The sequence below is a fragment of the Schistocerca nitens genome, chromosome 8 (genome assembly GCF_023898315.1).
Source record: "Schistocerca nitens isolate TAMUIC-IGC-003100 chromosome 8, iqSchNite1.1, whole genome shotgun sequence".
Taxonomy (NCBI): Eukaryota; Metazoa; Arthropoda; class Insecta; order Orthoptera; family Acrididae; genus Schistocerca; species Schistocerca nitens.
The window spans coordinates 217,114,113-217,137,716 of record NC_064621.1 but is presented as its reverse complement, the minus strand read 5'-3'; the positions used below and the strand labels follow the sequence as shown (position 1 = coordinate 217,137,716).

The following is a 23,604-nucleotide window of genomic DNA, read 5'->3' as shown; positions in this document are numbered from 1 at the left end:
CATGTTGATAAAACCGGCTCCCACCCGATCACTGAAGTAAAGCAAAGTTGGGCCCGGCTAGTATTTGGATGAGGAAACTGGATACTGTTAGTTTCAAGGACACACATGTTGCTGAAGTGGTGTCCAACTGAAAGACGCACACCAGGCCATCATGCCACACAACACTTTTTTACCGTGCAAAAGATGAATGTGAATATGTTGCATGGGTAGATGCAGTGTAAACTGGGAAACTGAGTGGCATTCTGAAGTGTCGAACATTAGTTGATTGTCTGTCACCAACTTTTCATATATGTTCTGGTGAAAAGTCATAGGAAGAAGCAATTCACAAGACTCGTATCTCTCAAACTCCTGGAGTCGTGAGGTGTAAAGCAGGTAAGTGTGGATGTGGCAATAGAACTGATTTGGTTATCATTGAAGGGAAGCCGAGTACTGTCCAGAATGGTAAACCTAGTTGTCATGCCCTTAATGACCAGGGTCAAAATGCCATATTCCAACAGGATAATGCAAGACCTCACACTCTAGTTCACACAATAAACGCCATTGCTGTATGTACAGATCCTTGACTGGAGAGTCAAGACCTCTGATTTGTCACCCACAGTGTGTGTCTAGGATGGGAGCCAATGGGAAGATACACATTTTCAGATCGGCCTGACACAGCAAGTGTTTTAGGTATTGTAAGAAATGTTTTAATATGATATTCAGAAGCTGCTTGCTTCCATGTCACAATGAATACAAAAGTGTATTCATGCCCAAGATGATCAACACCTCATACTGATGTTGAAGATGATAGACATCAGTTCCAATGGAATGAAAGTTTAATCATTTAATTCCCAGGGCATGATGATAAATATCAGGCTGGTACTTCATGGTGTAACACTTCCCACTTCCGTAAGTGCATATAATTTAAAGAAAACCTGATTCATTACAACCTCTCACATACTGGTCTGTGTCAGCAGAAACAACCAATTCCCAGATGTTGGTTTTGACCTATGATGTGATGATGTTTCAGTAATGTGATGTGATTTAACAAAAGTGCAAACATACACAGAACAGACCAATGACACTGCTTCTGCATTATTCTTTCAGATGTTAGTTCTGGTGACAGACTGATTTGTAATGTAGCCCAAGGTCTATATTAGTTTGGAAGATGACAGTCTGGTTACAAATTGACAAAGCCGGCAAATGTGATATTTTGTGATTTACTATAATTCTTCTTTTGTCACATATTTCACACACAATGGATTTCAGTAAGTATTCTATCCCATCATTTTGATGATATCATAGACCAAAGCAGACTGGTGGTATCGGTGGGTTTGATATTTCCACCTGAAGAATACATTAACATTTTCAGTTCTGCCTTCATAGCACACATATCCAGACATGTCAGTGAAAAGCTTAACCATCATCAGTACAGTACACGAATTAATTTCATCAGTATTTGTAAAATTGTTGGGACAGGTAAAATAAGCCTAATTTGAAATAGAGTTTTACCGGGTCACATGGTCGATTTAAGTTATTTCTTCATGTTTTGCGAGCATGAAAGCTGAACAACAAACAATATAATTAAATGGGTGTTTGTTTGTCTGCACATTCATTCATTAAATCCTCAACTAAATTGTCATGTAGTGATCTTGAAAGACACCAGAGCAAAAAAAAAAAAAAGTTACCTCAGTAGATAAGTGGGAGGAAAATGCCCAAGGCAAATACCAAGAAAATTATGAAGGGGAATTGGAAAGTAGAGGTCAGAAATACCTCAAACAATATATGCATGAAGCAACTGATACCTTTTGTATACTATTTCTTGATTCTTCAACTCAGAAGGATGCTGTGAGTGAACGTTTGTTCTAGAATGCTGGTAATGAGGATGGGAACAACTAATTACATGAGAAGGGGGCCTGAGATGGGTGTTGGAAGCATAGCTCCACCTTCTTTGTGCAATGCTTGCATTACCCACAAACGTGCTTCACACTACGAATTTACATTTCTAATTGTTTTTCGTACTTCACTACATATGATAAATTTCTTTTCTAAGGAGTCAGAGGTAGTGTGTGTGATAGACCAGAAATTGCTTCACCTGTATTACTGATCACCCAAAAGAAGAGAGAGGTACGCCCCAACTGTACAACATGGCATTTATTTACATCACAGTTACTACAACACTGCATTTAGTACTATTATTGTTATATTACCTAGGTTGGCAGTAGCTAAACACAATACATTAACCACTAGGAGATCAAATTTTTCAGACTTCTACTAATTCAGAGCCAAGAGGCAATGGAATCAAGAAATTGTTTACAAATGTAATACCACTATTGTGTCACACCCAGAAATCCAAAAAGGTTATTACACTGCTACTCTGCATTACCTGCATATTTATTTTGGCAACATGTCCCTCCATACTATCCTATACTTTTTGGAGTACATCCACAGTGATTGACTACAATACATTATTGTGTAATTATCTGTGATAGTGTATCATAAAACATTAATTAAATGCCCACTGCAGCAAGACATTCATAACTAGCTGCTCCACATTAGAATTATCACAAATCATGAAGCAGAAATGCCTCATCAAGCATTAATTGAATATTATAGAATTGTAACCTCTCTCTGGACTTTTGTGTTTACAGACTGGCTACAAATAACATTATTCATAATTTTAAGTGGAAAATTAAAGAGTATTTATGAAACACACATTTATAAACAATAAAACTAAACTAATACACACATCATTTGCCACATAATTTCACGTACTTTGTCTTTAACATAGAGGCAATTGTCATACCTGGACACCAACTAAACAGCTCCACCTCATGCTGTGCAGGTGCTTGGTGGTTCACAGAAATATGTGGAAGGTCCTTAACTCAAAAAGCATTTACCATCAAAATGCTTCCTGATATCTTAAAAGTCAGAAGACATCTTTTCTATTTTTGCATTTGTGAAGATCAGGGTTACAATCCCTCAGTGACATGAAGATTTGTTCCACTTTTCTTAAGCATTCATCACCTCCTCCTCATATTAATAACGTTAATAAATCCTTCATTACAAGTGGCAAAAATATGCAGACTTATTCCAAAGGATTTACTTGAGTAGTTGAAAGGCACAGAAACAACACTAGGAAATTTTCTGATTTTCCAACCAAACCCAAGAATCGGTTCCAAAGGAGCACCCTCCTTATCAGCCAATATCATCCCAGGCTGAAGCAACTGAACCTTCACCAGAACTTGGTCTGTTTATCATTTCCCAGAAATGAGTAACATTCTATCACAATCCTTCCCATTTCTATCAACATATAAAATATTCTGGGCCATCCATATGCCACACACACTACCAACTCCCTGAATACATTGGTCATGTCCCTATGGAAGATCCTGGTCCTACCTCAACTCCACCAAACCACATACAATTCTATTCTATTCATGCTAGGGACACACCTGAAATCAGCCACATCATCTATCAGGTCTCCTGCACAGCCCTGTATGTGAACATGACCATCATCCATCTATCCACCCAAACGGATGTCCATTGACAACAGGCCAAAAGCAGAATTGACCACCCAGTGACAAACACACTGCTGGGCATAAATGCTTCATTTCAGCAGTTGGTTCACAACTGTGGCGTCTGGTTCCTTCCAATACCAGCTTCTCTGAGTTACATAGCTGAGAGTTGTTCTTGCAACAAATTCTTCAAAACAGTAATCTTCCAGCCTCAGTCTCTGCTAGAGCCTAGCTCCAAACCCACCCCCACCTACTGCCCTTGAGACTTAACTTCACCCATCTTACTTGTACATCCTCTTTCCTGCAGTCTCTTCTTCCTCTGTTGTAACACCCCCCACTCCCCAAAGCTACTATTCCATATAATTGCGTGCTGCATACAGAATGAGCTTACCAGTGCCAATGCTACAATCCTGTCCTGTGTACCTGCTGCCTCACCCTCCCATAAAATATACTGGTAGCCATACAGTAGTGTGTGTGTGTGTGTGTGTGTGTGTGTGTGTGTGTGTGTGTGTGTGTGTCGGGGGGAGGGGGGGGGGGGAAGTCGCCTGTGTTTCAGTAACTATGTAGCTTTGTTATTTACAGAGTTGTTACCTTTATTCCTTAAATTACAAACAAATGCACAAAATGAATGACTAGCATAGTATGACTTGTCAATCCTACACACAAAACTGTACTATTTTGATGAGCAGCTTTATCTTTATTAGTTAATCTTCTGTTTGTTGATAATTCTTCCAGGTTATAATCACTGTATAATCTTTTGTTTGGTTAGGCTCTACTGAGTGCTTTTTTTAGAAATAGAACAATTGCAGTTTCAGCTAAAAGTGGTAGGCATGTATGTCATTATGTCATATTTTCACTATTACAAGCCATTGGCACGAGCGAAATTCAACTCTTCTATCTGTCTGTCCGAAGAATAAACATTAAAGTATTTTTGAAAAGTAAAAATGTCAAAGGAAACATATACTGTAATGCTTTAAGAACTTTCTCAATTACATTGGCCAATGTCAGCTTTTGTAAGCCTCCACATTCATACCCAAGTGCAATAGTAGGCCTATTACAATAATTCTTATCATTGTATTTATTTAATTGTAACTATGGGCATTTGCTCTAGTGCATGCATGTTATGTCAAATTGTTTATCGAGAAATGAGTTTCTTGTCTTTACAGTGTAATGTTCTCCATATAGTAACATTTACTTCAGATTTTGCATAGTCTTCTAAATGCTCCTTACAGTAGCATGACAGGGCTTGTCACTCTTTAGGCTATACACAGTCTTTGGATGCAGTATTATGTGTGAACGTGATGCTGGAAGTTGCTAGGAGGAGAGGGCTCATCCTTGGGTGTTTTTTTTTTTTTTTTTTTTTTGTGGTTTTCGGGCGCACAACTTCAATGATCATTAGCGCCCTGACTACTCTAAGAATGCACCGCGAGGCACAAGTTGACAACAACAACAACTAAAAGGGAAAACACAATAAAAGACAGACTGACAGGCATAGGATTAAAAAACATCAAATGTCCTTAGCGAGGTTTGTCAAATTGATAAAACAAAGAACACGAGCAGCTGCTCGTGGGTCATCCGCTAAAATGGCATCTAAAGTAGTAGGCAGGTTAAGATCGAGGCGCAGTGTTTTAAGATCGGGACAGGACATTAAAATGTGACTAACCGTCAGCAAGTGCCCACATGGGCAGAACGGCGCCGGCGCAGCCGTCAGCAGATGGCGATGGCTGAACCGGCAGTGTCCAATTCTTAACCTTGCTAAAACGACCTCCTCCCGCCGAGAAGGGCGTGAGGAAGACGTCCAAGCCACGGGAAGAGGTTTTAAGGCCCGAAGCTTGTTGTCGGTAAGTGCAGCCCAATCGGCATGCCACAGCGACACAACGCGCCGACAAATGACCCTGCTAAAATCGGACGAAGGGACACAACAAGAAGCTGTCCGAGGCTGGAGGACCGCAGCCTTGGCCGCGGCATCTGCAGCTTCGTTCCCAGGGATACCGACATGGCCAGGAACCCACATAAAGCTAACCGGCGTACCGACGTCCACCAGCTGCTGAAGAGAGCGTTGGATCCGGTGTACGAAAGGGTGAACCGGGTACGGATCACTGAGGCTCTGGATGGCGCTCAGGGAATCTGAGCAGATGACATAAGCAGAATGTCGGTGGCGGCAGATGTACAGAACAGCCTGGTAGAGGGCAAAGAGCTCAGCTGTGAAGACCGAACAATGGCCATGGAGCCGGTATTGGAAACTTTGTGCCCCGACAATAAAGGAACACCCGACCCCGTCATTGGTCTTAGAGCCATCTGTATAAATGAAAGTCATGTTGTTGAACTTCGAACGAAGTTCCAAAAAACGGGAGTGGTAGACCGAACCGGAGGTGACCTCTTTTGGGAGCGAGCTGAGGTCGAGGTGAACGCGGACCTGAGCCTGGAGCCAAGGTGGCGTGCGGCTCTCGCCCACTCTGAAGGTTGCAGGGAGTGAAAAATCAAGGTGTTGAAGGAGGCGACGAAAGCGAACTCCAGGGGGTAGCAAGGCAGAGACATACAACCCGTATTGAAGGTCAAGAGAGTCGTCAAAAAAGGAACGATAAGAAGGATGGTCGGGCATTGACAGTAGCCGACAGGCATACCGACAAAGCAGTATATCGCGCCGGTAGGTGAGTGGCAATTCGCCAGCGTCAGCATGAAGACTCTCTACGGGACTGGTATAAAATGCTCCGATCGCAAGTCGTAAACCCCGATGTTGTATGGAGTTGAGGCGGCGTAAGATGGATGGCCGTGCAGAGGAGTATACGAAGCTCCCATAATCCAGCTTGGAGCGGACGATCGACCGATATAGGCGAAGGAGGACGGTTCGATCCGCTCCCCACGACATACCACTGAGAACACGGAGGACATTTAAAGAACGGGTACAACGGGCGGCCAAATATGACACATGTGGAGACCAGCTAAGTTTCCTGTCAAAGGTAAGGCCTAAAAATTTGATTGTCTCCACGAGTGGGAGAGCAACGGGACCGAGTCATAAGGACGGTGGGAGAAACTCTTTGTAGCGCCAGAAGTTAATACAGACCGTCTTCTCGGCAGAAAAACGGAAGCCATTGGCGACACTCCAGGAGTAAAGACGGTCAAGAGAACGCTGAAGACAGCGCTCCAAGACACGTGGACACTGCGCGCTGCAATAGATGGTAAAATCGTCCACGAAAAGGGAGCCTGATACATCAGCTGGGAGGCAATCCATTATTGGATTGATCGCGATGGCGAAGAGAGCGACGCTCAAAACTGAGCCCTGTGGCACCCCATTCTCCTGGCGAAAGGTGTCGGACAGGACAGAACCCACACGTACCCGAAACTGTCGATCCATTAAAAAGGAACGAATAAAAAGAGGGAGGCGACCGCGAAAGCCCCATGTATGCATGGTGCGGAGAATGCCCGCCCTCCAACAGGTGTCGTAAGCCTTCTCCAAATCAAAGAACACAGCCGCAGTCGGGCGCTTCCGCAAGAAGTTATTCATGATGAAGGTCGACAAGGTAACCAGATGGTCGACAGCAGAGCGGCGCCTTCGAAATCCACATTGTACATTGGTAAGTAGGCGTCGAGACTCGAGCAGCCAAACCAATCGAGAGTTAACCATTCGCTCCATCACTTTACAGACACAGCTGGTAAGCGAGATAGGTCGATAACTGGAAGGCAAGTGCTTGTCCTTCCCCGGCTTAGGAATCGGGACAACAATAGACTCGCGCCAGCATGCGGGAACATGTCCCTCAATCCAGATGCGATTGTAAGTACGAAGAAGAAAACCTTTACCCGCAGGAGAAAGGTTCTTCAGCATCTGGATATGAATAGAATCAGGCCCTGGAGCGGAGGACCGTGATCGGCCAAGTGCGTTTTCCAGTTCCCGCATGGTGAATGGGGCATTATAACCTTCACGATTCGAGGAGCGGAAGTTAGGTGGCCTCGCCTCCTCTGCCTGTTTGCGGGGGAGGAAGGCAGGGTGGTAATGATCGGAGCTCGAAACCTCGGCGAAAAAGCGGCCGAAGGCATTGGAGACAGCCTCAGGGGCCACAAGGACTTCATTCGTGACCTTCAAGCCAGAAACTGGGGAGTGGACCTTAGTGCCAGATAGCCGGCGCAGGCTACCCCAGACAACAGAAGAAGGAGTAGAACTGTTGAAGGTGCTGGTGAAAGCAGCCCAGCTGGCTTTCTTGCTTTCTTTAATAATACGACGACACTGAGCACGTAATCGTTTATAATTAATGCAATTCGCCACTGTAGGGTGGCGTTTAAAGGTGCGTAAAGCACGTCGACGAGCACGTAAAGCGTCCCTACATGCTGCGGTCCACCAGGGGACCGGTACGCGACGTGGAGAAGAAGTAGGGTGAGGGATGGAATATGCAGCAGCAGCGAGAATGACTTCCGTGAGGTGTGCGACCTGACGATCGCAGCTTGTGAAGGTTTGATCCTGAAAGGTCGCCCTGGAAGAGAAGAGCCCCCAGTCTGCCTTGGAGATGGTCCAACGAGAGGAGCACGGAGAGGGAGTATGCTGCAGGAGATGGATAACACACGGGAAGTGGTCGCTCGAATATGCATCAGCAAGTGCATACCACTCAAACCGGCGTGCAAGTTGGGGAGTACATATAGAGAGGTCTAAATGGGAATAGGTATGAGATGTGTCCGAAAGAAAAGTAGGGGCGCCAGTATTGAGGCAGACAAGATTGAGCTGGTTGAAAAGGTCTGCTAACAAGGAGCCCCTCGGGCAGGATGCTGGAGAGCCCCAAAGAGGATGGTGGGCATTGAAGTCTCCAGTTAACAAAAATGGTGCAGGTAGCTGAGTAATAAGTTGCGTCATGTCTGCCCTGGTAACGGCAGATGACGATGGAGCGTAAACGGTACAAAAGGAAAACGTGAAAGTGGGGAGAGTAATGCGGATGGCTACTGCCTGCAGGCCGGTGTGCAACGTGATGGGATCGTAGTAAATATCATCCCGGACCAGCAACATAACCCCTCCATGAGCTGGGATACCTACCACAGGGGGTAGGTCAAAACGCACAGGGGTGTAGTGTGCCAAGGCAATTTGATCGCATGGGCGTAGCTTCGTTTCCTGGAGGGCTACGACGAGCGGACGATGCGAGCGGAGCAGCAACTTCAAGTCCTCGCGGTTGGAGCGAATGCTGCGAATATTCCAGGTAATAAGTGCCATCGTAAGAAAAGGAAGATGAGAGAAGGGGTCACCTCGAAGGCCGCTTAGGGCCTGGCTTCGAGCGAGCACTGCCGCCGCTAGCAGGAGGCGGACAGTCATCGTCCATGGGGTCTATAGGGTCATCGGCCATCTCAGGAGGATGGCCGGGAGGGGGAGCTTCCTCCGCCGGTGAACGGCCAGACGTTCGGCTACCAGCGGTGCGGCCAGGCGAAACGGATGACGGCCTGGGGCGGCAACCGCTGGGTGGCGCAGGAGAAGAAAGGCGCCGTGGCGGAGAAGGAGAACTGTGCTTCCTATGCGCCTTTTTAGAAGGACGTTTGGTGGAAGTACCGGTCGAAGGCTGGGAGGTCGAGGAACGGAGGAAGTCTGCACGGGATGGTTCCTTCTTGAAGGCCCGTGCATCTGACTTCGGGGTCTTCGACTGAGCAGAAGCTGAGGAAGTGGCTGGTGTCTGTGGGGTGATGGGAGGAAGAGGAGACGTCGACCGCGCGATCTTAGCACTGGCCGAACGGACGACCGTGGTGCTGAAGGTCAGATCGCATGTCTGGGTTGCTACCTCCCGGGTAGTCCGAGGAGAGGCGAGGACAGTGCTGTATTTCCCCGCTGGGAGCAGCGTGGGCTTCCTACTAGCCAATAGCTTGCGAGCAGCCGAGGTGGACACTTTCTCCTTGACCCGAATTTCCTGGATACAGCGTTCTTCCTTATAGACAGGACAGTCGCGGGAGGATGCGGCATGGTCACCCTGACAGTTCACACAACGAGGAGACGGAGGTGGACAGTCACCCTCATGGGCATCCCTGCCACAAGTGACACATTTAGCCGCATTGGAACAAGACTGTCGAGTGTGATTGAAACGCTGACACTGGTAGCAGCGCGTAGGTGTCGGGACATAGGGGCGAACTGAAATGACCTCATAGCCCGCCTTGATGCGCGATGGCAGCTTAACACTATCGAAGGTTAAGAAAAGTGTCCGGGTCGGTACAAGGTCATTGTTGACCTTTTTCATGACCCTATGGACAGCCGTCACGCCCTGCTCAGCGAGGAAAGATTGAATCTCCTCGTCAGTCAAGCCGTCGAGGGATCTAGTATAGACCACACCACGAGACGAATTCAAAGTTCGGTGAGCCTCCACCCGGACAGGGAATGTGTAAAGGAGTGTGGCCCGAAGCAGTTTTTGTGCCTGAAAGGCGCTCTCAGTTTCGAGTAATAGGGTACCGTTACGCAATCTGGTACAAGATTTGACAGATCCAGCTATGGCATCGACGCCCTTCTGGATAACGAAAGGGTTGACAGAGGAAAAATCCTTTCCTTCCTCAGATCGAGAAACGACGAGGAACTGTGGGGCAGGCGGTAGTATTTTTGTCACTGTTGGCTGGTCACGTTTCCGTTTGTGGGTCGAAGTCGAAAGCGATGGAGTAGAATCCATTGCGGAGGAATCCCCCATGATTGCCAGCGTCTCCGATGGCGCGCTCCTTCCTTGTGGGGACCCTCTCAGAGGGCACTCCCGCCTTAGGTGAATGTTTACACCTCAGGTCACACCTCCCGAGAAACAGACGGAGGGACCAATCGGCATGGTCAGAAGGTATCAGCTCAGGCAATCACCCCTCCCCGGGCCTGGCCTTTACCAGGGGGTACGCGCGTGCCTTACATGTCTACCCAGGGCGGGGACTTACGCGTTACCCCGTCACCGGCTACGCGTGCGAACGCGTGGGTCGGCCTTCAGACACGCACAGGGAGGAAGGAAGAAGAGGAAAAAGAAGAGAGAGGGAGAAAGAGGACAGACTGTCTCAAACGCCGAGGCGGAGACCAGAGAAGGCAAGGAGAAGAAGGCAATGAGAAAGCAAGGAGAAGGAGGCAAGGAGAAGGCAAGGAGAAGAAGGCAATGAGAAGGCAAGGAGAAAAAGGCAATGAGAAGGCAAGGAGAAGTCAAGGGAAAGAGTAAGGAAGACAGTGAAGTGGAGAAGAGCAAAAAAAGGAACCAACAAAAGGAATGAAGAAACGAGAAGTGAAAAACCAAAAAGACCACGATTATAGGTCGGGAAACCGTCCGTCTCCGGACGCAGGCGCTAACTACCCCCGTGAGGGGGATGGTCTCCTTTTAGTCGCCTCTTACGACAGGCAGGAATACCTCGGGCCTATTCTAATCCCCGGACCCGCAGGGGGATCCTTGGGTGTGACTGATGCGTCATCCTCACTCACATCTGTATCTGATGATTCTTTTTTTTTTTTTACAGTGGAATAATGTGCTCCTTCAAACTGAATGATTCAATAACAGATTATTTGCACAGATAATTACCAGCTAGTATCTACATAATTTCACTAACTTAATAAAGTTTGTTCATTCATTCAGCCACTGAGATATGGGGAAACAAAAATGTGTATTATAGTTTCTTATCAATTACATGTTTTATGTACTATTTGTGCAATAGTGTATATATGACAACACAATGCCTAGCCCGTTTTTGATATAAAAAGCATTACAATGGATGGTAAGGTAGCAACTATATCTATTTTACATCCATTTTCTGACATACATATACTTTTAAAAAAGTGAAAATGTCTTTTTATATAATTAGAAATGGTTGGCGACAATGTTTCTGTAACAATTTTATGACATCATCATTTAGTTCACATTGTGAATATATGAATAAAACAACAACAACAACAATAATAATAATAATAATGAAGATAATGATAACAACACAATATTCATTATTAATTCTTACTTGAAGGCATTGCACTGGTTTCTACTGTTTTTGATCACTGATCCTCTTTTTGCGTGTTTAAACTTTACAAAAAAAGTAAGAAAAAGCAATTCGATTTTCACAGGTGCACATCGAGGGACCATTTGGCGAAAGTCATCAAGACTGGTACAGATACGAGACAGCTGTCCTCATTGGAGGTGGAATTGGAGTTACACCATTTGCCTCCATTCTTAAAGATATTGTCTTCAGAGCTAACTCTAACCGTTTTTCAAGCTGTAAAAAGGTAAGTTTCATTGTCTTACAACACTTCATATTCAGGCTTTTTCTTGAGTAATTGTTTTGAATTTGATGATCATGTTGAATTTCCTTAGTTGTTTTTTTACATACTGACTTCTCTGCCAAAATGGGAGAAGTGGAAAGTTATGTTTGGGGGTCAAGATAACTCGCGGAATACACATTACTTGAGTAGGCAGCTGGATCAAGTTTGGTAGATCCTACAAAATTTCATTGAAGATCAATGCTGAAGAGGTGGTCATCTTATGGAGATCGCATTGGGACTTGTGTTACTGGGTGGATGACAGTAGCATGTCTCAAATATTGTAATACTCGAGACTGGAGAGTGGCCACCTCACACGTGCAATATTACTGGTACTATAGTTCATGTCATGTAGAAAGGCAGCTCAATTTGAAGGGGTTCTGCACTTTCCCCACCATTAACGACTAACAGTCAATAAGGTTCATTCTCACTCCAAGCGGCTAGCCACGAGTTACACCTAGACTGCGAGAATCTCTCTTCCACATGTAGCACTGTTTCTGTACTTCAAGACAATACAGTTCAATTCACAGAGTGACTGAATCATTGATTCAGAAGTCAATGTTATTTCCTTGTAGTAGTATAGCTGTGAATGTGTCTGTAAATATTTTATTGAGATTTCCAAATAAATGTGTTAGGTGATGGCAATAAATGTAAAGTGCTTCACAAGAGGTGAGTAGGTTTATTTACTGTGTTTATGAAGTTTTCAAACATGAATCTGAAAGCGGGACTCCTGCTTTCGACATTCTGAAGACACGAGAACGATCTGCAGAAGCATGTGTTGGCAAGGGAACTATACAGAGAATAGTAAGCTAAAGCGCCAGAGCTGCAGAAACCCCAGGAAAATTTGGTTCCCTGTCACCTGGAAAGCACTGAAATCTTAAGAAACCTGCAAACACAAGTGAATAGTTTTGAGAATGATATTTTGAAGTGCTCCATGTTTGAAATGTATATAAGTAGTGAATAGCTTACATTACAAAATCTTGTCACAATTTATGCATGAGAAAATTAGCTTCAAAGATAGCACTTGATCAATGCAAAGAATTCTAAAAGACATCAGTTTCAAATATGTCAAGAAGAAAGTTTCTAATTGAAAGAAGTGGGGTAAGTGCAACACAAACCACATCCCTTATAAAGATCCACGATAGAAGAATAAGGGGTAGTTCAACAGTGCATTACCTTGAGGAAATGTGGGTGAATCAGAATCATTCGATTAATACCTGTGGGAAAATGAGTGATGGTACCGGCAGTTTTAAAGATGTCAAAGGTAAATGTTCTCCGATATTCATTCTGCATGTTGGCTCTTCTTCTGGTATTGTTACTGACTGTAAACCTGCATTTAGGTGCAAGAAATACAGCAAAGACAACTATGCAGAAATGAACGTTGTCAGTTTCAAGAAATGGTTCAATGAACAATTCTTGCTATACCTTGCTTCACAGCAGGAAGTACCATTCCTGCTATCATTCAGCTGTTACTTAGAAAACACCAAGTACAAGCACTGAAAGCAGATATTGTGCTCCGGCTTAAAAATAAAAATATTTCGCACTCTGTAAGCCAGACTCATGCCAAACGCTTGCAGCTGGATATTTTATACAAGTCACGTGTGAGAATGTAGAAATTTGACTTTCTTGAATCTCGTTTCATGCAAGCAGGGATTAGTGGCTGATGAAAGTGTTCACAACCAGAAATAACTTGTGATTAGTGTTACTGCTGAAGGAACTGGAGCGTGCCTAAAATAAGAAAGATGAAAGAGAATCATCTAAGAAAGGTAGCAATCTGGGAACCTGGCTGGATATTATAAATGATAATTTTAGGATAATGGCAACTAAGGATGATCTGCATGTCATTAGAGAAAAAAAAATGTAAAACTGTTAATATGGTTCTCTGTGAAGATGTCTAATGTTGAAGTGAAAATTCCACAGTATTTTGTCAGCACAACTGACAGGCATCTTCAGATGCGGCAGACACACATTCCATACAGTGTCCTGTACTGTGACAATGCTTGGCCACTGCAGATTTCTCTGCCTGGTCCAGACATGTGTCATCAATATTCCATGCATCTGTCCACAGTGTGACAAGTCTGTCCAATGTATGGCGTCCCAAAGCTACAGGGGATATTATAGACAACAGGCTTACTTAAACCAAGACCACCTTCCACTAAGACTAAAAAAGCACTGACAGATGAAAAGACATGTCTGACTATGTTTATCCAATAATCTTTCGATTTTCGAAGAAATACCGCCAATGTATGGCAAAACAACCATTCCTCTTTGTTCTTCACTTTCTTCCAGCTCCTCAATTTGTCTAACTGGGAGAAATTATGAAATATATACTATCCAGTATTTTTACAACTCAAGCGTTCATTTCACTACATAAAAGAACACTTTTTACGAATGAGTCTTAAGCCAATGCAAAATCATGGGTAAGCTACTATTTAACAACCTGCTGGCTCATTTTTACACATATTCAAAGAAATCTTAAGTTGTCATTTTCATCAAAACTGTTTGAGCTGTGTGTACAGGGTTGCCACAAGTTCCCCAAGTGAAATTCCCTGATATTTCCTTGATTTCCAGACAAGTTGTAGCACTTTTTCCTGACACATTTTGAGATGTCAAGGGTAAGTAAAGACATAAATTGACAAAAAATGTTAGGACTTCTGTATTTCTAAACATGTGAGCAAAAATCTTAAATATTAACATCAAGATCTTTTGTAATGAACTGTTTTTAGATAAAGAAAGCAAGCAAAATCGTGTTTATGTTTCATTAAGACCACTGATTTTCTTTTATTTCAATAAAAAGAAACACATTTGGTGGCAAAAATAAGAATTTCATTGGAGCTACAAGAGATTTAAAATACCTTCACTGATTTCATGAACAGCCCCAGAAAGAAGTAGACCCCTTGAAAGAAGTGTATAAGGTAGGGAAGAGTTGTGTAAACCAACACTATAGGTGACCGCCAATAAAGTATTGGTTCTACTATGTCCGTTGCTATTGGCTATTACCCACTTTGTTATGTCTATTGTTTTACAGGTACTGTGTGATTTTTCTTTCAAGAAATACATGAGTAAATAGCAAACAAACAGACAGCAATTGCCACGTTTTCTTCTTCTTATCGTCCATACTTTTTAATACATAAACTACTTTCAAACTGCCAAAATGTACTAGAATAAATAAAATATCTATAAAACGCCGCACTGTACGAGCACCATAGTCCTGGGTCAATGGATAAACCACGAAAATCTGCTGCATTACACCACACACAAACAGACCCGGCTCATGTGCAGATCAATGAGACTAGATCTGACAGGCAGGGTCAGCAGATTAGTGGGAAACTATGGGCTTCAGATTGGCAGGCTCAATCTGCTAGAGATAAACACAGAAATAGCCTGCGATTTTGGCCCATCGTGGAAGTCCACTCGTGTGGCCAGCTATTCACATGTTACAGACACTATGTTCATGAAATGAAACCATGGTGATCAATCCATGCAACAGATAACGTGTTCAAATACTCTGAGAATCAATACTAATGAGGACAGGTGGCAACTCAACGTAAAGATGATCACCGAGGCACAGATAGGCACACAGAAAAGATAATCACTTTCTCACAACTAAATTTTTGACCATAGCCTTTGTCAGAAAGTGAGAGCGCACATACATTCCCACAATCACTCAGACACAACTCATGCACACATGCCCCCTGTCACCGGCTACTGCGTCAACAGTCTCTGAGAATCAGATCCAAACAAACTGCTTCTCATGCCTCTCTACCTCTTGTTGGCAGCTGCTAGGCTACGGGCAAGAAGTGGTGGCAGCACTGACTGCAAGCTGAAGGGAGTGGTAGAAAGGGGAGAAGCAGTAAGAATGAGGGAATAGGGAAGCGGAGCACATACTCAGCTGCACCCAGCCACCAATGATGTGTGACATCTCAGTAATATTCCCCCGATTTCCAGAACTTGTGCAACCCCCCCCCCCCCCCACACACACACACACACACATAAGAATCCTATACAACCATGAAAATCATGTCTTTGTCGTCGTTGTCAGTGTCAACTACATTTGTGATACCTTGAAGTCTCTTAACATATCATCAACCATTCCCTTCTTTTGATTAAAAAGTGTAAACAATATAGCATTCTAAGAATGGTATGCGAGCTTCAAAATCACACTTCACAGAGGATCCTGAAATTCTGTAAAGCAGCTCTGGTTTGCAAGTTGTGACAGCACCAACTCACAGCGTATACTGCTGCTCGATGTTGTACAAGGGTAATCCCAAAAGTAAGGTCTCCTCTTTGTTTATAAGTACATAGACCTGTTTATATTTACAATGGTTTACATCAGTTTACAGCTTGAACATTTAGCTATTTTTTGACATAATCACCATTTCTGTCGATGCATTTTTGTAGATGCTGTGGCAGTTTTGTATGCCCTTGTCATACCAGCTCGTCGCTATGCTGTTCAGAAAGTTGTGAACCTCTTCTTTCACCTCATCGTCGGAGCTGAATCGCTTTTCGGCCAAATGTTCTTTTAACCTAGGGAACGGTGATACAGTCACTGGGCACAAAGTCAGTACTATAGGGTGGGTGGGTGATTATGTTCCACTGAAACTGTTGCAGGAGAGCAGTGGTTTGCCAAGCGATGTGTGGGCGAGTGTTGTCATGGAGAATGTGTATGCCCTTGCTCAACATTCCTCTTCTCCGGTTCTGAATTGCCCGTTTTCTCCAGTTCTGAATTGCCCGTTTTCTCCAGTTCTGAATTGCCCGTTTTCTCCAGTTCTGAATTGCCCGTTTTCTCCAGTTCTGAATTGCCCGTTTTCTCCAGTTCTGAATTGCTCGTTTTCTCCAGTTCTGAATTGCCCGTTTTCTCCAGTTCTGAATTGCCCGTTTTCTCCAGTTCTGAATTGCCCGTTTTCTCCAGTTCTGAATTGCCCGTTTTCTCCAGTTCTGAATTGCCCGTTTTCTCCAGTTCTGAATTGCCCGTTTGAGTTTTTTCAGAGTCTCTCAGTATCTGTTAGCGTTAATTGTGCTCCAAGCAATTCAGCTCAGACGACGAGGTGAAAGAAGAGATTCATAAATTTTTGAACAGCATGGCGGTGAGCTGGTATGACATAGGCATACAAAAACTGCCACAGCGTCTACAAAAATGCATCAACAGAAATGGTGATTATGTTGAAAAATAGCTAAATGTTCAAGCTGTAAACTGATGTAAACCATTGTAGAAATAAACAGGTCTATGTACTTATATAAAAAAATATAGGAATTACCCTTGTCCAATCGATACAAACTCCACCTGTAAAAAGAAATTTTTCTCTGCCTCCCTAAATGATCTCCTCTTCTTTTTTCGAGTTTTCATTAACTGCTTTTGCTTCATGTTGTTACTTGCCTCTTCTTTCTTCTGGATGTCCTCTATCTTCCCATTTCATACAACACTTTATTCTTCAATGACTTTCTCTCATATCCTCACTGCTCCAACAGTCAAAATGTGGGCACTGAATAATATTTTTATTTCAAAAAATTAGTTTCAAAATATAATTACATAATATAATTCAAAGATTATCTCTATCTGTTGATTGCTGTTACTATGCCAACCAAGGATCACAGTTAACCACAAGATCAGCGACTGCGTAAATATCTGGCAGGTGTGTTAACAATTCTCAAGTACAGTAAATTATTGTCAACGGCCTTGCCTCAGTGGTTTCATCAGATTACCGAAAGTAGCAGTTATGGTCACAAAAACTGGCAAGGATAGGGAAAGTGTGCTAACCACATGCCCCTCAACATCGGCATCTAGTGATGCCTTGGGCTGAGAATGACATGCGGTCGGACAGTACTGTTTGGTCTTCTGATTACAGTTCAGACGGAGAAAGATAATAAATTATTATTGACCTAATTTGTGATGACTAAGTCACTTCCTAAATAAAAAACTTAATCACTTTCTATAGATATACTCTATCATGTCCATATTTTTTCAAAATGTTTTGATATTAACACCTTATATCAATTTTTCATGATGTTGCCGCATCAGAGATTACTCAGCACATTCAACTGGCTTTGTAATAGCTTTTAAACTTTCATTAAACAAACAAACAAAAACTCACTTCCAAGCATTTTTCTTTAAACACATCCTTGGCAAATATTTTTGATTCATTATCTTCCAAAATAATTTGTCACATAAACACTTTTAACTTCTTTCCCAAAGTCATAAACTGTTTTATTGAAGAACACTATGTACACACTGCCATGTAAACTATGCAGAATTCTCTATACATGTTTTAGCAAGCATGTCTCCTCCTGAACTAAACATAAATTTTATTTTTCATTTCAAAACACTGCTACGCTGTCTTAGTAACGAAGGCCGTAGCATCTACGGGAAACTTCCGGCATCATCTTGCGTGAGGCCATCTGGACGCAAGTCTACGTCCGCCATCTTCAACATTCGTAGAAGGTTGAAGATTCCTTGGGTTGCCTCTTAGCTGATGTGATCTTCACAAAATATAAAATACACACATTTGTAGTTTTCTTAAAGTTGACATAATATCTACAAACATATATTTCACATAAGGACCACAAGGATACTATACAACAAGCATTTGACTCTGTACCGCATCTACAATTACTGTCAAAAGTACTGTTGCTACCCATCTGTATGACAACCCACATTGGATGATCAAAAGAGGAGAATGAACACTGGAAACTGTACTAAACTTCAACTATCTCAACTGACAGAGTAAAATCAGCATACTTATTTCTGAACTGCCACCTACACTTGTGCCTCAAAACCAAATGCATGTACTACCATCCAAAAAAGAAGCACAATCTAACCGAAGAACATGCTCCAGATGCTGAGCTGATTTTCCAGAAAGATATCTGGATGATGTTCCACTTCTCCCTAGAGGGTTGATGAAGCTAGTAAAACAGTCACCACTACGTTTCGTAGATGTTGATGAGTTCGCAGACCAGTCACCAGAGGTACCCTTTGTTCGGCATTGGAGGTTGTTTTGTTTAGCAACACTCCATAGAAGTAGACAGAATTTATTTAGATACATATTGTGCTTAGCATTACCTGCCAGATTAGGCAAGAGTGCTAATGCACTGCTTCCTGGCCTCTGGTAGGCGGGCCGGCCCCGGATCGAATACGCCCAGCAGATTAACAACGTGGGCCAGTGTGCCAGCCAGCCTAGATGTGGTTTTTAGGCGGTTTTCCACATCCCCCTAGGTTAATACCGGGCCGATCCCCACTTCCTGCCTCAGAAGACTCACAGACATCTGAACACATTAGCACTATTCCATGGATTACACTAGATGCAGACAGCTGGGGGACACTAATTCCGTCCCACCGGGGTACAGGGTGGCAGCAGGAAGGGCATCCAACCACCCCTTTAACATTGACCTTGCCAAATCCATACCTAACCACGCCGATCCTGTGACACGCGGGATAAAGGCGCGAGCAAAAGAAGAAAAGAAGAAGATCGTGCTTAGCATTAATTTGCTAAAATTTATAAGTTGCAAGGTCTTGCTTATCTTAAAAATGGTAACTAAATAGGATTCTTGCAAATATGTTAACTCAACAGAATTCTTGCAAATTATTTCACATAAAAGTGTTGTGGGAATCCTGAGTTCTACAGCAATTATAATTGGAAAAGTCTTCCAAGAAAAGTCTAAGGGCACAACAGTCATAATCAGTATCACACTGAATGTTGCACCTCACACCCCACTTCTGACCATGACACCAGTAGTCACCCCTGAGGTGGTCAGTATAACTCTTCTTCACAAAATTCCTGAATACATTTGTGTTCCACTACAGTACAAGAGCAATATTACAAATAGGGTTGTCTATGTTTCTGCTGCATTGGGGAACGTACAACAGTGGTTCCCTCAGAAATGCATCATAGTCCATTGCAGTTATAGAAACTGATACCATACTGTATCATGTAACAAGCATCTGTGAGCAGTATGTATACGGACAGGGCCTTTTGGACAAGGTGCTGCGTGTTTTAAACATTTTAGCGATGACAAATGTTTATAACGTGCTGAGTTTTTATCCACTTGACATCTTGTGCATGAGGTTCAGCGTAAAAATCAACATGTTTTATCACACACACACACACACACACACACACACACACACACACACACACAAATTTTAAGACCTGAAGATGACAGTTAAGATTGTCGAAACTGGTTGTCTTGAATGAAAAATATTTAATGCGATCTTGGCTTTTGAATGGTTTTTAATAATAAAATTTCTAGTTGGTGTGAAGAATGGCAAATAGCTCTCAACACAGAAAAATTTACATTACTGCAGGTGAGTGGGAAAAACAATCCCGTAATGTTCAAATACAGCATAAGTAGCATGTTGCTTGACAGTATCACAGCGATTAAATATCTAAGTACAATGTTGTAAAGCAATATGAAATGGAACAAGCACATAAGGAAGGGTGGATGGTTCACTTATTGGGTGAATTTTAGGAAAGTGTGGTTCATCTGGAAACGAAAAGCAAATCTGACGCTGTGCGACTCATTCTTGACTACTGCTCATGCATTTGGAATCCCCATCATGCATTTGGAATCCCCATCAAGTCAGATTGAAGGAAGACATTGAAGTAATTCAGACGGGGGCTGCTACATTTATTACCAGTAGGTTCGAACAGCAACCATGTATTACGGAGATGCAGTGGGAAGTCAAATGGGAATTTCTGGAGGGAAGGTAGCATTGATTTCGAGGAACGCAGAAGTATACAGTAATCCAGAAATAACATATGTATAATGACGGAAAAACAGTGAATGCATAATGACGGAAATAAAATGTAGAGCTGTACCATCTTATGAGCTGTACGCTGGGACTGCCACTCGGGCTGGCTGTGTTGCTGTGGGCCTTCCGCCGCCCTCATGCCATCTAGACAACTCACTGCAGGAGTATGCAGTAATCCATAAACGAGTAAGCGCAGCTTCACTCATCAAGAAGTAAATTACTGAGCTGGGCGTTGAAGCTTACTCTCGTGTCTGTTTGCTTACCAATAAATTTGTTTTTTCATAGGTGCCACCTTATGCAAGCACAATTTTTTTGCTTCTTTTCTATACAGACATGTTTTTATGAAGTTACTAGATAACCACCAAACAAAAAATGCTATGATTATGTTGCACCTCCAGCGAACCATGTCTGGGTTGGAAAAAAGAAGAAAAATTGTTTGGTCAAGGTGTAACCTACAGATATTCAAAAACAAATTAACTACAGAGTTCATTCCTGGGCTCGCAACTTGCATGATTGACATTCCAATAACTTTAAAGACCTCTTCAAATATTAATTTTTGCTGGTCATACAACCATACCAGTCAGGGACCGAAACTTGGCCACAGTCCATACAATAGCTGAACAGGCCTATCACTGAGTCACAGCAAATAGTTTGCCTCTTAAACCCAGTAAGACTCATAACATGTAGTTTCAAATGTAAAAAAAAAATGAAATGCTGGAAGCAGAATTAGACATTAAAGGTTGTGAGATACAGACCTCCAAAGATGACACTGCAAACACCATTTTGAAGATGCGAATTTTGGAAAAATTTTTTAAATGCTGTTCTCTGTAACAGTTCTAGGTATTTTAACGAGTTTTTTGATTTGAAAGATAATTGCTTTATGATTACAATGGTATCCTCCTTTTGGACATATCTGTCAAAGTTATTTTCCTGTCACCTTTTGAATTTTTTTTATAATTTAGAGAAAAAAAAATGTTTTAATGCCAATCCAGATTGTCGATTAGTACCATGTAGTACTATATTCTAAACGATAGCTTCCACTTTTAAGTTGGACAAGTTTTATTTTAAAAAAATAATTTTTTTTCTTTCAAAGGTAATGTATGTCTTCACTGAAGCTGTTTCTTACTAATTTATTTGTTATAATGTTTATTTCTATTGTCTTCGTTGCAGTTATTTATCTTTTCTTTGTTTTAGATATTTCTTGCACTTTCTTTGTCGTGGTTGTTCATTGCAGGTTTCTGTATTTTAGTTGTTACGTGTTAATGTGTTTACTGAAGAGGCTCCTAAGAAATCTGAGACCATCCAGCGAGTAACGTGTTTTCATGGGGAATTTGCCAGTTCACACAGTTGCAGTGTGTTTTGTGAAAAGGACTATTTGAAATGTCTTCTGACTGGGGCCATAGGAGAGTGAAGTGTGCTGACTATTTGCATATCCATAAAAGAGTGATATATAAGACAAACAAAAAAACAGACTTTGTTCAGGTTGGGAATAAGTGTTCTCATTTGAAGACACTGTTTCAAAGTGAAGATGTTCCTAGTTACAACTTTTTGTGTTCTAAATGTTTTGACAGAATAACAACAATGATAGTATCTAAACAAGGTGAAGCCTCCTATGATGCAGATGATGTAGATTTTGCATCCAAGGAGGAAGAATTGAATATCCTGAATCAGTCCACTACAGAGGTAGGTGTTAAGTTCTGTTAAGAAACTGTGGTCAGTGAAGTCGAGTGATAAGCTCTATGCACCAAGAAAGCACAGAGAAATTACTAAAGCTGTGAATCACTACAGCAAAACTAACAATACTCTTCAAAGTAGAAATTCCATCTTCAGAAGAAAATGAACCAAAGAACTCTTGCACCTCTTGCCAGGAATTTTTCACAAGTATAAATTCAACTGTTGAATATTGTGCATATTACAGTGAAAAGGTGCAAGTTTTAATTATTATTCCACAGACATTTTCAAAGAAAACAATTTTGAACCATGTTCCATCAATATCAAAGTACATGGTACACAAATCAAGAAATGTGAGGTCTGTAAAAGGAGTCTTTGGAAGACCAGATCCCTATTATGGTCATCCTGTAGAAGCAGGTCAAGTTCAGACAGACACTATAACTGCAACAGTGGAAAGTCAAAAAGTTGTGAGAGTGAAGAGGTACATGACTCGCAGTATCAGAGAAACTTTTGCAATTTATAAGAGCAACCATACAACTTCACATATTGGAAGATTAAAATTTTATGCACCATGACCTAAGTGGGTAGTTCAACACCCACCTAGAGATGTCTGTTTATATGTGCACTGCGCAAATTTTGAACTTTGTGTGGTAACTTTGAAGAATTAACTGGAGAACGTGACATATGACACCTTGGTTGGGCATGTGAAGTCATTAGTAGTCTGTGACAAAGCAACAGACTTGTTTGTTTCAAGAAAGTGGTGACTGCCCTGGAAAGGGAGGACTGTCTTTACAGACATTTGGCCTGGAAGACGTTGCAGATAACTCTGCAGAAATTACATACGAGACATGGGAGCAAAATAAACTAATTAAGAAAGCTGTTTCCTCTGACAGTTTCATTGATGAACTTGGTAAATGGTCAGTGAAAACAGTAACATACCAGCATCTGAAGAAATTGCAACAACACATTGCAGAAGTGAAAGGGTGTGTAAAGGCTGAAGAACTATGTTTAGTGCTTCACTGTGAGTTCGCTGAGAACTGGTCTGTAATTCTCCCACAAGAAGTACAAGGGTATCATTGGAGTAATGACCAGGTTTCAATTTTTACAGGGGTAACATTTTCAAAACAAGACCACAAGTATTGCAGTTATAAGTGATGACACTGGACATGACTCAGCACATGCTTTGCTAGCAATGCGCAAAATTCTTCAACTGCAAACAAGGGCAGAGAAGAGCATCATTATTTCAGACGGTGCTCCTAGTCATTTTAAAAATCGTTACTAGCTGTTTGAATTGACTAAGTCACTTGTGCCAACTGACTGGATATACAGTGCTACTGGCCACGGGAAGGGGCCTTGGGATGATGTAGGAGGCCTGCTGAAGCACCATGCTACACAACATAATCCTAGACAACATAATCTTTCTGTGATTCAGAATGCTGAAGATTTTACAAGAGTCGTGAAATCTTACACATCCACAG

General features: G+C 42.4%; 2 protein-coding genes across 4 annotated transcripts in view; one reads left to right on the top strand and one right to left on the bottom strand.

The window, feature by feature from the left end:
• Window positions 1-23,604, bottom strand: part of LOC126199021 (GPI mannosyltransferase 2) — a 253,063-nt gene that overhangs the window by 182,646 nt on the left and 46,813 nt on the right. The gene's annotated exons all lie outside the window — the stretch shown is intronic.
• The window catches only part of LOC126199020 (dual oxidase-like), a 246,332-nt gene that overhangs the window by 180,609 nt on the left and 42,119 nt on the right, over window positions 1-23,604 (top strand). For both annotated transcript variants that reach the window (XM_049935710.1, XM_049935709.1), the window contains exon 29: window positions 11,518-11,676. In XM_049935710.1, coding sequence (XP_049791667.1) covers window positions 11,518-11,676 — 159 coding nt within the window. The remainder of the gene's footprint in view (window positions 1-11,517; window positions 11,677-23,604) is intronic.